The sequence below is a fragment of the Anas platyrhynchos genome, chromosome 2 (genome assembly GCF_047663525.1).
Source record: "Anas platyrhynchos isolate ZD024472 breed Pekin duck chromosome 2, IASCAAS_PekinDuck_T2T, whole genome shotgun sequence".
In the NCBI taxonomy this organism is placed as follows: Eukaryota; Metazoa; Chordata; class Aves; order Anseriformes; family Anatidae; genus Anas; species Anas platyrhynchos.
The window spans coordinates 152,654,012-152,668,715 of NC_092588.1; the positions used below are offsets into that span (position 1 = coordinate 152,654,012).

The 14,704-nt window shown below is 37.6% G+C and overlaps 1 protein-coding gene across 14 annotated transcripts in view; it reads left to right on the forward strand.

Moving 5' to 3' along the window:
* The window catches only part of KMT2C (lysine methyltransferase 2C), a 195,964-nt gene that overhangs the window by 141,164 nt on the left and 40,096 nt on the right, over positions 1-14,704 (forward strand). For 12 of the 14 annotated variants that reach the window (XM_072033849.1, XM_072033848.1, XM_072033844.1 and 9 more), the window contains 9 exons: positions 1,150-1,278; positions 3,080-3,199; positions 4,668-4,798; positions 6,383-6,569; positions 11,973-12,077; positions 12,434-12,481; positions 13,649-13,786; positions 13,975-14,007; positions 14,091-14,210. In XM_072033849.1, coding sequence (XP_071889950.1) covers positions 1,150-1,278; positions 3,080-3,199; positions 4,668-4,798; positions 6,383-6,569; positions 11,973-12,077; positions 12,434-12,481; positions 13,649-13,786; positions 13,975-14,007; positions 14,091-14,210 — 1,011 coding nt within the window. The remainder of the gene's footprint in view (positions 1-1,149; positions 1,279-3,079; positions 3,200-4,667; positions 4,799-6,382; positions 6,570-11,972; positions 12,078-12,433; positions 12,482-13,648; positions 13,787-13,974; positions 14,008-14,090; positions 14,211-14,704) is intronic. The other 2 variants (XM_072033850.1, XM_072033853.1) reach the window with 1 other exon arrangement.

Below are 14,704 nucleotides of genomic sequence, written 5' to 3' on the forward strand. Positions count from 1 at the left end.
ACTGCCCCATCCCTGGCAGTGCCCAAGGCCAGGCTGGATGGGGCTGGGGGCAGCCTGGGCTGCTGGGAGGGGGCCCTGCCCATGGCAGGGTTTGGAATGAGATAATCTATAAGGTCCCTTCCAACCCAAACCATTTTGTGAAAAGTCAGGTCAGTGACCAAGCCCTGAAAAGAGCCAGAGTTGTTGTAGTTGAACTGCAGCTGAAGTGCTTTGAAAGTTCAGTTCTGTCTGCGGTAGAACCAAACAGGCTACAGGGCATGTTTCATAAACAGTATTTCTCCTCCTAACAAAAGTACAAGGCAGAGAGAGAATCTGAATTCTGGTCTCTTTCCAGGGACTAGAGTATGTTTAGTCTAGATGTTTCAAAAGCTTTACAGTAAAATGAAGATGTAAGGTCATTATTGTATTGACTCTTTGGGGCTATCAGGAACAGAATTAACTCGGTCTCTCTTCAACACCGAAGACTTCTTAATGCCATTGTACTTTACATCTGGTTTCTACCCCATGTTCCCACAGAATATAAACTCAGAATTGTGGTCTTCATCTTCAAGGCTGACTAATTCCTTGGGCTGAATTTTCTGCTATATAAATCAAACTCCTCTGAATAAACAAATCTGCTTTCAGTCAGTCACACAGCTTCAAGTCAAGAACCCTCCAAACTAAGAGTCATTACATATTACCTTCCAAGTGTAGGCTGCATTTTTTCAGTCTGTCTTCTCAACAAAAACAAACTCTTCCCAAGCAGAATTTAGGGGAAGGTAAACAGAGCATATCTTGCATGGTAGATGGTATTCATATTCCTCTATGTATTGTTAGAAATTGCTCAGGGACTTAGGACATGCTGCACAGGATTCTGAAAGGATTTTCTATGGGGAAAACAATGTCAGGATCCACATATAGCAACGATAGTGTTTATACTCTGGTTTTGTGTAGCCATAACCTCACAGGAAATCAACGTATATACGGGATCGTTGGGTACAGTTAGGGTGGGTTTCTCAAAAGTGTCTGAGGGGTGTACCTTTCTATCACCTGCCTGAAAAATCTGTTATTTTCAATCCATTTCGAAGAAATCATTCAGCTGTAGACATCTTGAAAAAATGTCTGCCTTCTCTTTTCCAGTTGAACTTACCACTGCATTTTTGTCTGCAGAGGGTGATCTTATGGACTGTGATGGAAAATCGGATTCCAGCCCAGAACGGGAGGCTGCAGATGATGATACCAAAGTGGCAGAGGGAGCTGATGGGATTAAGAAAAGAAAGCGAAAACCATACAGACCTGGTAGGATGAATACGTTACATTATTGTGTCACTTGTTTTAAGGCTTTTTTCTGTATTACTAAAAATATATAGAAAAAGAATAGAATTATGAATTGTTCTAAGCTATCTGTTGATTTTAGCATTGTTTCCTGTTATGGTTAAAATATTTTTTTAGTTCTCTTACCAACATACTTTTCCAAAGGTTGCTGCACAGCCATACGCTTGCAGTAAAGCATTGCCAATTACCAGTTTGTAGTTCAAATCTATACCTTCTTAATGATTTCTAGCTTAATAGGAAAATGTATGCTATATACCTGATGGGAGTACAGTTTGTGTGTGTGTGCATGTATTTACATACATCTGGCAATATCTGAACTTCAGAGAACTTTCTGCCAGTATTTTACTTAATTTCTGAGCTAGTTGATAGCAGTAATTTACTAAACATTTGCAGATGAATTTTAATGAATGCAGTTACGGGATGAATTATTTTATTTTACTTTATCAGTGGTGTCGATTCTTTATTATCCTGTCTGCAGAATAACTGGGTGTCCTGGATGCAGAAACACTTGAGCTGCCTCCAGGCAGAAGCAGCTAGATACCCGAGTGACTCAGGAGGAAGTGGCTCTGCTTTATTAGGGCTCATACTGAACCCCAGATAATAAACTCTGCTTAGATGAAGCAGAGTTTAGTCTGGCTTTTCAAAGAGCCCCTACATCACACCCCTCAGTATGCCTCAGTGTCTGTGTTACATGTTGGTTTTGTTTTTCCTTACGCAGCCTCCCACTGCTGTGGATAATAAGCCGATTGTAGTCTTTGCTGTCACAAATACTGTTTTTGCCAGTCACGCCCATCCTTCTCGTTGTAATGGGCCATATCCTCTGATTATGAAGATAGCAGGGGAGGAGAACAGAGAAAGGAAGCGGGAGCTACAACATGGTCCAATTTCTCTTGCTTCTCTATCAGTAGCTAAACAAATCTCTACCACCATTTTCCCTCCCCATGTCATTTCCCAAAACGCTGAGGAAGAGCCCCAACCCAGCGCTCAGCAGGTCATACCCATGGGTCTTTTGCCTTCCACGATGAGAACGTGGTACAAACCCCCAGCACTTAACAGAGATTTCCTGTTTCTCTACAAGTAATACACTTCAATAAGCCATTTATTTCCACTGACGGGTCCTCAAGAGGAGAGAGCTTCATTTGCTCAGAGTGATTTTGGATCATGAGTTGTGCAGCCATCTGTTAGTTTTCTGCAGCCAACAATTTCCCTGAAAAATGAAACAAACCTGAGTCTGATGCATTTACATACCTATACACCAACTGTAAGGGACCAGGAACACTGCAGTCAATCTTTGGTGAAGGATTCTGGAGTTTCAGGCTGTATAATGTTGGTTAATTATCTTTTTATTTTGTGATACATCCATCTTTAGTACCGTCGTTTGGAGTGGTGGGCTCTCCAGAGCAATTTGTAGTTTCTTATGACCCTTTAATGTTCTTTAATAGGTTTCATTTAGTAGATTGATTAATTTTAGCAATTCATCAGCTTGCCAAGGGAGGAAAAAAACAGCATCTGAAAGTTGCCAGGTTTGGTGATTTAATCTTCTTGTGGATGTATTGAGGTCCTAAAATTCTGATCCATTTTGATAATTACATACATACCCACTGAGGCATCAAAATTAAGAAATGAAAATTCATCAAGTATATCAGATTTCTTCTTAGACCTCTGCAGATACAGTTGTCTCATTTACCTGCAGGACAATCTTGGCTCTCATTCTTGCTGTGAAACACAGTTTTAATTGATGTACTGAATTTTTCTTTCTTGTTAGGTATTGGTGGATTTATGGTACGTCAAAGAAGTCGTACAGGGCAGGGGAAGACTAAAAGATCTCTCTCCAGGAAAGATTCTTCTGGATCTGTTTCTGAGCAGTTGCCTGGCAGAGATGAAGGTAAGGACAGAAACTTAGTGTGTTTTTTTGTTGTTCATGGTTAATGCAATAAAAAATAACACAAGTTACCAACTTGTATTACTGATAATGTCCTTGCCCGTGTTTGCAGAACTGCTTTGTGAAGTCAACAAATGTTTCTGTTAGCATTGCAACCCAGTATTGTATCTGGGTCCCCAGTTCAGAAAAAGTGCTTGCTTTCTCTTCAATATGTTAATGTTATAGCTGTGTTTTTCTGCTTTGTAAATATTGTTGCAGTGTGGTATACCAGATTGTTTCAGATAGTATTGAAAAACTTCGCTTTAATGTTTTTCAATTTCTATGTAGGGATCTTCTCCTATAAATTAAAGAAAAGTTAATTACCCATTCTATGTACCAGTTCAATGCATATTGTTAAAAGCAGTATTTTTAAGTATTCTTCAGTTAAACAGCTGAGTTACTCTACTTGCTCAGGCACAATTGGTTGTTAAGAAAAAAATAACTCAGAATATCTTTGTATGTTGTAAATCATCTTAGCTTGCTGAGAGCCTGCTCCTCAGCTGCCAGTGCTCATCAGCCTTACAAAGTTGTTTGCTATTCTTGTCATGTCCCGCTCCCTTTTTCTGCAAAAGCTCACTCTCGAACAGCACAGAGGTCACGGGGTCGGTGAGCCTCAGCTTACTTGGTGCCCTCTGAATGTGGTACAAGAGATGACTGTAGTACAAAGCATGGCAAATTTTACTACGTAATGTAGTTTCTTAAATAACTTCCCAAGGCCATTAACTTAATGTAATTAGCTTTGGCAAGGGAGAAGTGAAGGACTTAAAAAGTTTAGCTCTTACCTCTACTGTTTTCACTGGTCTGTCAAAATAAAGTATTAAATGATTGATTAGCACACTGTGCTTTTGTGCTTGTTAGGAAAAAATGCCATGCAGCTTCGTGCATGATAGCTGAATAAATGTGTAATTTTTCTTGAAGGGCTTCTTTATAGATCTCTTTTTCTGGCCTGTTCATTATTTGTACAAGTCATTTTTCAGATTTTAAAAAATGGTTTGTGCCTTCACTTTGAGAAAAATTAGTTTATAAATTGAAGGGTGATTAATGTGTAGCTCAGCAGTGTTGATTCCAGAGACAGCACTTCAGTAGATTTCTCTTGCAAATATCTGGTTGAATGCCAGCTATAATTTCTCTCAAATGACCAAATTCCTAGGTAGGCTAGATAGAAAAGTTAAAGGTCTATCTAAAGCTAATGAAGTACGGCAAGATCATGATGTGGCTAGTATCGCAGATGGCATTTCTGCCTTCCTGGACCCAGGTGACCAGGTTCACAGCTGATAAAAAGCCACCTTCAGAGTGTATCTACAGTGATATTCAGAATAATAAACTCATGCACACAAATAGGTAGTAAGATGTGTTAGGCATGCTAGCCCTGTACCTTTTGAGCAAGACTCAGAGCATTTTATTTATTTGTGCCCGAATGTTACTCTTTCAGGTTGGACAGAACAGTTGCCAGACACTCCAGTTGAGGAGTCTACCCCAGCTTCTGAAAGTACTGAGAAAATAAAAAAGCGTTACAGGAAAAAGAAGAATAAACTTGAAGAAACCTTTCCTGTCTACTTGCAGGTAAAACTACTGGTATACTTTCTGAGTAAATACATTTTTAAAACCTCTCTTTCTGTTTGTTGATTCATTTAGACCATAAATATTTCTATTCCGATTCCCAATTTATCATTCAAATGTAATGCGTTTTCTGTAGGAAATGTTTGTAACTTTGTAGAGAAAGCTGCATATTATGTTAAATTTCTTCAGTGTATAGGCTTCTACTTGTTCTGAGAGAGAGGAAAAACAAATCCTTTGTTTTCTCTGTAAACTGACACATGACATTTTCAGCTTGTCATCTTGTGTACTACATTCAGTGGTGTAAGATGTCTTAGTTTGATTATTCCACTTCCTCTGAATACTACTTGTTCTTTACAGAAGATTATAGAACAGGATTTCATAGGGGGAAGTTTTTCCATAGATTCATCTTTTTATATGCGCTGCATCTTCCCACCACGATAATCCCTGCTCTTTTACTGACCATTACTAAAGTCATGTCCGCAGAGCTAAGAGAGGTAGCACTTGGTCTTCAGGAGTGTGGATAATAACCAAGATGGTAATGCTGATTGACCAGCTTACCTACCCTCACCTGGTTTATAAACCATCTGGTTTGTATCTTTCTCTCACTGAGAACATTATTTGTTGTGCTCTTCTTCTCAGCCACCTTTTTCATGAAAACCTTATTTTGTAGATCTTTACCAAACTTCATGGCATAAACTGTGTCAGGACTGAAAGCAAAATTGACAGAGGCAGAGCAATCTGTCTAAAAATAATATGTATTTCCTAAGTGGGGAAGTGAATTGGAAAGAAAATACTTAAGCAAAATTTCCTTTGTATTAATAAGAACAAATTGTTTTTCTTAATGCACATATTAGTCATGTAGAACAGAATAATTAATAGGAATAACTGATAATAAAAATCAGTCTGTAGCTTTATTTCTAGATGCTATGTCCTAAATTGAGGTTTTAAAGACTACATGAAAACAGGAAAAGTTGTTAGGCAATGAGTAAAACTTGATAGGCTCTTGGCAAATTACTCAAGTAGTCAGGTTTAGGTTAGTGGTGGCTGTGAATAGTATTTTAAACACCTTTAGGTAGTTTGTTACTGCAATTCTCCCTTAGGACAATTTTGTACTAACTGCAGTGCAGCATTTAATCATTCTAGAACTTGGACCACAGTGAGCTTGAGTATTTTTCATCAACTTTTTCATGGCTTTAATCAAGTTGTTCAGTAGTTTTCCCCTTAAGCTCTCATTTTTTGTGCAAGAAGAAATACTGAATAGCTTCTTTGAGATTCATATGTTTTTTCAATAGCACTGTATTGGTACACTGTCTATGCTGTGTATACATAAGAAGACAGAAGTTTTTCTATATAATTTAAGATGTGAATTTAAGGGAGTTATGTAGCTACCTCAGGTAACCTATGTATCAGCTGTATCCACACCTCATAGCCTGGAGAAGATGCTATACCTGGAAAGGTATGGGACTGAGACTGTAATTTTACTTTTCTAGTAATCATTGGGGTTTTCATTTTAAGTTTCCTGGGTGTGTAATCTTTTCAGTAGATAGACTGTTCTTCCTGTATTGAATCATTTTGTCCTCTTTGCAGGAAGCTTTCTTTGGGAAGGATCTACTAGATACCAGTAGACAAAACAAGATGAGCCTCGATAATTTGCCTGAAGAATCACTTCCACTCTCATGTAAAACAAATCTGACCACCAATTTCCTGGATCCTTCATCAGACCCACTTCGTAGCTCAACCTCCACTCCAGCTCAGGCAAAACTGGGACCTCAAGGTATACAAAGCTAAAGTTAGTGATAATCCCGTAGTTTGTTTTTGTTGTAAATGGGGCTCTTCCACACTTTCGGAGTGCAGACTGATGTATTTTCCAGCATTCTGTGCATCAAGTGCTCTTGTGAGGTTGAGTTACATTTATAATCAGTGACATCTAGCTCCAGGGCTTTACTTGTCGCAGCAAGAGCAGTGGATGGCTTGGCAGTTGGAACTTTACACAAAATCTGAAACTCTTTGACTGTAAGATCCATGTCTGTAAAATTCATGAAAATGAATTCCATCTAAGAATGCTCATACAGATCCCTTATAGGAGAATACAAAAAACCCTCCAATTAAAAGGCATTTTAGTAGTGTTCTGAATGTTAGTTGGATGAGTATCATCCAATTTCTATCTTCTTTAATGTTTTAGATTATTTTAGGTTACCAATCTCCTCTCCTCCTCTTGGTTCACCATGCCCTTTCTGAACATGAGTGCCCTTTCAAGGTACAGTTTGTAGCCCCTAGGCAATCTTCTGGTTTTGCTTTCTATTGCAAAACTTTGCTGGAGATAATACTGGGAGTTTTGCAAGTAGCCAGAGGGTTATACATGCTCCTGAAAGGGCAGCTTCACACAAAGGAGCAATTAAAAACAAAAACCTTACTGTCTGCTCTGCTTTTTTTTTTTCCTTTGTGTCTTGTATATGCTGTTAGCTGGAGGTGTCTTACTATTCTGAACTTTTAAAAAACTGTTTCTGTATCTTGTTTATATTGGTTAATTTGTGACTTGTGTTTCAGCTCATCTTCACTGTCTTTCTCCATCTAAAAATGTTGACACACACTAGTACAGTTTCCAATGCCCAGAGAGTCTTTTGCAGAAAGATCACTTATTTGTGATCATTACTCACTGAAAATCTGCTAAATGAAAAGCAAAAGGCTACATTATAATTAAACATTGATTGTTATACAGTTGAAATTGTGAGTAATGGAGAATACAAAGGTTAACTTCGCCTTAAGGGGAAACTACTGGAAATGGAGTGTTTCGAGTTCTATATTCCATTGATTCCAGCACTACAAGAAAATATAGTCACACATTTTCTCACCCCAGCTTTCTTTCATGAAGCACAGATTCTGAAGTCTTTGTTGGCATCTCAAACTGTGTGATTAAAATCATTAAAGTTTATATATTATGGTAGTATAAGGAAGGTTTTAAAACTGCTGAAACTTGACGTTAATATAATAGTGTCTTTTTCCAAAATGGAAAGGATTTTTTTTTTAAAGTTCTTTATGAATAAGCAAAGTTGTAAAACTTCATCATTTCCTCTTCTTTTCATGCAGAAATAAATTATAAAGGGGTGGTTATTAGGAAATAAATGAATTACTTGCAACAGCTTCAGTGGATAACCTCCTGTCTTTCCCATTTTATGTGAGAGTCTAAAAGGACAGTGTTTTCTGGCCATAGGAATGTTCTCAACAATTGTCTCTCTACCGTTAAGATTTCAGGCCAAAATTGTGTCCAGACGGAGCTGTTTGTTGTAGTTGGAGAGCCAGCGGCTGAAGTCATCTGCCAACATTGATCAGTTCCAGTGCAATTTTTCTTAACTCTTTTGCTGTGACCATGTGGGAGACAGTTACTTCCACAATAGCATCCACATGTCTGACAGAGCCAGATTCCATCTGATTGATGGAGACCTTGCTAAATTTGCTAATTATCGAGCTAGCAGCAGTCAGATCTTCCCTTCTGGCTAGTATTGCAGAGGAGCTGGTGATGAGAGCAGCGTCTGAGAGCACCTGTGCTATTTCCATCAGTTTGCTATAGCCCTGCTTTTTTCCCTGCACCTGGAAGTGGTAGGAGCATGTCGTTACTGTGTTATTTTCCTACAGTGCCAGTTGTAACCAGGATTGCTAACTCCTGTAAGAATTCTTGCTTAACTGGGTAGGTCTTTTCCACAAGGAAGATGTTCTTTTCATGCAAACTCAATTGATTAAACCCAGCAATAAGGGTTAGATATGTTTGTTCCTCTTCCAAAGAGCTCTTAAGTATCTTAGGAGGAAGTTAGTTGATCTGTTTTGCTTTTCCACATGCACACAGGACTGGTAGAGAATTTAACAGTGATGTGTTCAGTCTGCTAACGAATTGACAATGCACTGCAGCAACATGCTGTGACTGTTTATTCTTAGAGCTTGGTTAAGAGTAGCCAAAGCTTTTGCCAGACAAGATTGCAGTAGTGATGGTGATTGGCAGAGCCAGACAGAAGAGGGTTTTTAGAGTCTATTCTTCACTCTCAGTTACTAGCAACAGTGATTAAAGTGAGCTTTAGGCTGCCAGTTCTGGTTTCGATCTAGGAAAGAGGTTACAATTTGTATTTTTGGTTGTAAGATTCACCTCTCCCATGGTTTTATAACACAAGTGGCACACTGTGTATGGGGTCAAACCTTAAAATCATTTAAAAGAAAGCTGCTAGAGCAGAGTGCAAGGGCTTGCTCACTGGGAACACAGCACCAGGTCTCAGAGTCTCCTGGCTGCTTGTTGGTAATGATGAAGGTGTTGACCATGATCTGTGCATCCTCTGTGATCTGGGGTTGTGATCTGATATATCCTGAGTGATGTGGGGACTCTGTGTCACTCCTGAGAGCCTTGACCTGAGTGTGCCTCATCAAAATCTAAAAAAAAGGCATCTTGGCAAAGTTCTGGAAATACGAACTTTCTTTGTGTTTAAAATAGGTTATATTCAGTATATTTTTTCCTGGGAATGCTGAAAAAGTCATCTATTTAAATAGGGTCTCCAGTGAATGCTAAGGAAATTATTCCTAAACAAAAAGAGAGGAGTCATCTGCGTCCCTGCACAGCTAATTCCATCGCTACTGGGATATCTTAAATCTAGATACATTAGTCTGTGATTAAACACGTTAGGGTGGCTGCAGCCCTGGGAGAAGCGTTTTTACTCTTGTAATAAATAAATTAAACTAAATGTATCAGAGGAATCAGGATCACGAGGTAGCAGTAGAATCCTGCTCTGTTAGAGATACGGCATTATAAGCAAGTTATTTTCTTTCTTGCTTTGTCTTAGTTTTCATCTCTATTCTGAAGAGTCAAACTAATGAGCAGTATTGAGCTATTTGTTTGGCACAGATGTCAACCAGCTATTGATTCTGATCTGGAGCAGCTGAATAAAAGGGATTTAGTTATTTCCAAGATAATATTTAGCATCCATTGAATTAAAACTGAAAAAAAAAAAAAAAAAAAAAAAAAAACCACCATCACTTTACTTTAGATGTCTTATATGAGATAAGGCTTGTGGATCATAGAGCATAGCCTCCTGCTACAGCCGACACTCAGTCTTTTTATAGACTTAACCAGCTCGATCTTGATAGCAGTTGGCTTTTTTCCAACCCACCAGTCTCATCAGAAGGCCATTACAGTCTCATTGCCTTAGCAGTTAGAAGCCTTGCAACTTGAAGCCTGAATTTATTCACAACCAGTTGGTAACTATGGGCGGTCAACGCATTGGTTTTACATCTCTGCACCTGAGTCTTTTCTTGCTACGTATTCAATGCATTTGGGTTCGTTTTAGAAGTCGAATTCTTAGGGACTCTTCCCAAGCACATTAATAAAGGCTGTGGAGGAAAGCACCATAGCGTATTGAAGGATGCTGATACGGTCTTGGTACTTCCCTCAGAAGGGCTTTTTTCTCCCTGCTACTTGCCTACCTTCAGGCAGGAGCTCGGAAAAGTTGGAAGACAGCTCAAGTCTGTTCTTTGCCTGTTAGCCAAGTGAAGACCTTAACACCACAGCATGGTGCCTGGTGCAAGTTACTGACTTTCATGATTGTGTGTGACCAAATTGCCAGGAAGAAAATGTGTATCAAAACAAACAAACAACTAGCTTGTGTTTAAAACCTTAAATTTCATAGTCCTTTTTACCAAGTCCACAACTAAAATAATTAAACTAAGTGGTTTTTGGTTTGGAGACACTTATAAGTACTCCTCCTAATACTGGTAGGAGCTGTGTCACTTGTATCTGTTATTAGAGCATTGTATGCTGACACATCGATTGACCTGAGTGGCAAACATAAGATATTTAATTAAGATGGTATCATTTCCTTGGTCTTACAGAGGATAAAAATGAAGAATAAAAGTAGCAAAGTGAATTTTCATTTTGACTTTTACTAATGGTTGGAGGGAAAAGAGTCGTCTCTGAAGAACAAAAGGAACTTTTAAATCACTGTAAAGTTTAGCAGATCGGAAAATAGCCTCGTGATATCATTAAATCCTTGGCACCAGGCCTCACAATTAAGCTAGAAATACTTTTCTGGGGAAGCTGGGTAGGAGCAGTGGGAAAGATACACGTATATGTATGAAATACGTTTGCCCTTTGACTTTCTGGCCCCTTTTACCTGCCCGTATTGGTTTTCCTTATTGCATGTTGTATGATTTGTATTAATACCTTTTCTCTGTTAATTATATGTTAATTATATGCATCTTTGTGTTTTACCATTTCTTCACATTTGTTTTTGCAGGGATTTCTCATGTGGTCATGATAGTTTGCAGTTTTTTTGAAAAATACTTTTCTCAAATTCTTTTTGTTTGTCAAATAATTTTCTTTAAATGATGCATGTCTGTAATCATCCTAAAACCTAGTTAATAAAACCAGATGGGTTGTTTGGAGTTGCTTCACCCTAATGAATGGGATGTCAAGAAGAAAATTGTATCCAAAATTATTACTTAATATTCCATATTTTTTTGCTAGGATCAGACTAGTTTTTGCTAGATTGCAAACAAATGTGACATTTCTACCTCTGGTTGTTCTCATTTCTCTAGGACTTCTGATCATAAAACTAGCAACTCCAGTTTCCATTTACTTACTACTCCTTCTTACTGATAAGTTTTCTTTCCATATCAGGGTGTAGTGACTGTTGCTCTCTAGTGTTAAGAAAGATAGTGGTGGTAAGAGAAGAATACTGATAATTTTATTTTTTTCTGTATTTTTTTTTTGTAATATTTCCCATTCACTTGCTGTGAGCTGTCTCCTTTACCAAACACATTTGTTGATTCTTACATTCATGGGCCTTTGTGTCTTAGATGTTGAGTTCTCGTTAGATCTTTTTTTTCCTAAAACTTAAAAAAAGGTTCTTTTTTTTTAAAAAAAAGCAGTCTTTCTTCTGCACAACTGATTTATAGCTTTCATTATGCTCCAGAAATACTGATCAATTTAAACATGTGAACATGGCTACAGTACTGAGTGGGGAGGGGATGATGACTTGTTTCCCACTTCAGAGGAACCTACAGTGCGTGGCACATGAGGAGGGCCAGTATAGCCTGGTAAACCTGTGTTTGAGTCTATAGCTCAAGCTATCATACATCACCAGAGTCATGTTTAAACATAAAAATGCCACAATTAGTTAATTTTACTTTGCATCTTCTACAGGTAGCACTGACGATCCCTTGGCTGATCTTTCTGAGGTCTTAAACACCGATGATGATATTCTTGGAATACTTTCTGATGATTTGGTGAAGTCTGGAGATCATTCAGGTATGTATGTTTATAAGGTCTCTCTGGAATTTGTGTTCTCTTTTTTCTCTTTACTATAGATGTAGTTGTTGTATTCTAGGTTGTGCTGTAGGTGATTTCAGACAGGATTTTCATATCCTAAGAACACCTTGGTTTGAGGTGATTTTGTCTTCTACAAAAAAAACAACCCAACCTCTTCGGCATTTTTTTTACCTGGCTCTTCGCTTTGCTTCTCTAGAGAGAGAGAAAAAAAAGCAGCTTCTATTGTCTGTCATACCTGCGTAGCTTTTTCAGCATGCAGCTTTTTCTTTACTTTTTTTTTTTTTAGTTTGTTTTCATGTTATAATCATCCATTTTATCTGGTTTGGGTCCTGTAGGTCTTGATTTATGCACTTTCCAGGTTGAGAACTCACCCTCCCCATTTGGTAAGAAACTAAACAATGGATGATCCATGGTTAGAAGTAGTCATCTTTCCTAGTGGTTTTAGCTGAAACAACTGCATGTGTAGAAGCTAGTAGTCCTTTACTGTGACACTAATTCATGCTTTTGTTTTCCACTCTTTCTGTATTGAGTCTAACATGACCTATAAACTCTGCACTCCACATTTAGTAGAGTATTGCATAAAGTTTTGCTTCCAGTTTTTGAAAACCTTTGTGAGTTTTTGTGTTTCATGTTACAAAACCATGCATTTTCTTTCTGTCGCCGTTAATATTACTTATAGTAGTAGTGTGTAGTTTTTATTGTAGTTGTATCTTTAATAAATTACAAGCATTTTAACAATGTGAACATATTAAGGCATGAATAGAGTAGACAGCATCAATCTTTTTTGTTTTCACTGGACGATCGTTCATCACTTCGACACACTTCGACAATAAGTAGAATGGCATGTTTCATTATTTTAAATATATTTTTATTTGGTGTTTAATATAGAAATATAGTCTAAATGCTGAAGTGTCTAGCTTTATTTTCAAAGATGTTTCTCTTTTGAGAGATTTATTGACTTGTAAAGGATGCTGTGAAATTTAAGTAGAAAGTTACGTTTTCTCAGTATCAACAAAAAACTTTGTCTAATATAACCTGGAATGTTCAGTAGTTGTTTTTGAGATGGAAGCGTCTATAACTGGTTTGATATTGAGTACACTTCAAGAGCACTTCAGTAGATAATTAATGTAATACATAAGAATGTTTGGGGTGAAGCTTAATGTACAGGAGGATGCAACATACTGCCTGCTAGTGTTACTGTTTTTAAAATGTGAAAAATAATTATATTGGAACTGCATACTGAAGACTACATGCTTGAAAAATTGCTGTAACTGAACTCGGTAGTCTTATTTCAACACAATTTTTCTCTTGTTCTAGTTGCATTCTATTCAATTAACATTCCTCAAACAGTACAGTAAACTGGAGATAATTAGTGGGAGTGTTTGTTTACTTCTTTCTAATGGATGTCATATTTTGCCTTTCCTTTCAAATTTTAACAGTCTTCATTTAGTTGATAGCTCTACCAAAAAAAAATATATGTTTTATGGCCTTTATTCTACATTAGTAGGTTTTACTGCTTATGTCTAATTTAATATTCTTTCCTCCTTCAGCTGGATTGGATATTGGCCCCATCTCTGATGATCCTTCTTCTCTGCCTCAGCCAAATGTCAACCAGAGTTCACGGCCATTGAGTGAAGAACAATTGGATGGAATCCTCAGTCCAGAACTAGACAAAATGGTCACAGATGGTAATTTTTTGTCATTCTTGATCTGGTCTTATGGAAAACTTGGTGGGTTTTTTTTGTTTGTTTATTTGTTTTTAAACTCAAATTGCTACCTACATAAGGTAACATTGACTGTTTGCATTTGGTTGCAGAATTATTTTTATTGCATTTTTTGGTGATTACTCATTATGTCTTGTTTTTAATTTGCCCAGGTGCTATTCTTGGCAAATTGTACAAAATCCCAGGTACGTGTTCTTAATCTGTGTTGTCTTCTACAAGATACAGTTTGTAAACAATGCCAGCCAACTTACGCGCAGTGTTTTTGCAGAACTAGGAGGAAAGGATGTTGAAGATCTGTTCACGGCGGTATTAAGTCCAGCAACCACACAGCCAGCACCTTTGCCGCAGCCTCCACCTCCACCACAACTTATGTCTTTGCACAGCCAAGGTAAGTCCTTGGCTTAAAAAAAAGTTTGTTACTTCTAACAGAAGCTTAATCAAGAGAGTTGTACGTCTGTTAAATGCCAACATGAAAGTAGGACACGCCTTAATTACTGCTTTTGTTAATTCCTGGAACCTGCTGTTGTTAACTCATGAAATATTTTTCTAAAAAAGTTTTGAAGGGACTCTGTAATTAATATGCAGGTAAATGTTGCTAACTGAAAGGGACAGCTATTTCAGATTTTTGTGACATATTGGAGCTTTTATTTTAGCTGACACTTTCATATTCTTGAAATTGCCTGTGATAAAGCATGTGTTCTCTTCTGATTTTGGTCTTTCATTACTTCCGAGTACCTCCTTGAGACTAATGAAAAAGTCTGTGTGACAGTGATTTAGTGAGTCTTACATTTCTTTTAAGAATTCAGCGTAACGTTAAGAATTCCTATCCAAATAATAAAGAGGAGGCTAAGAAATTCTGGAATGTATCATTTATTTTCTTTC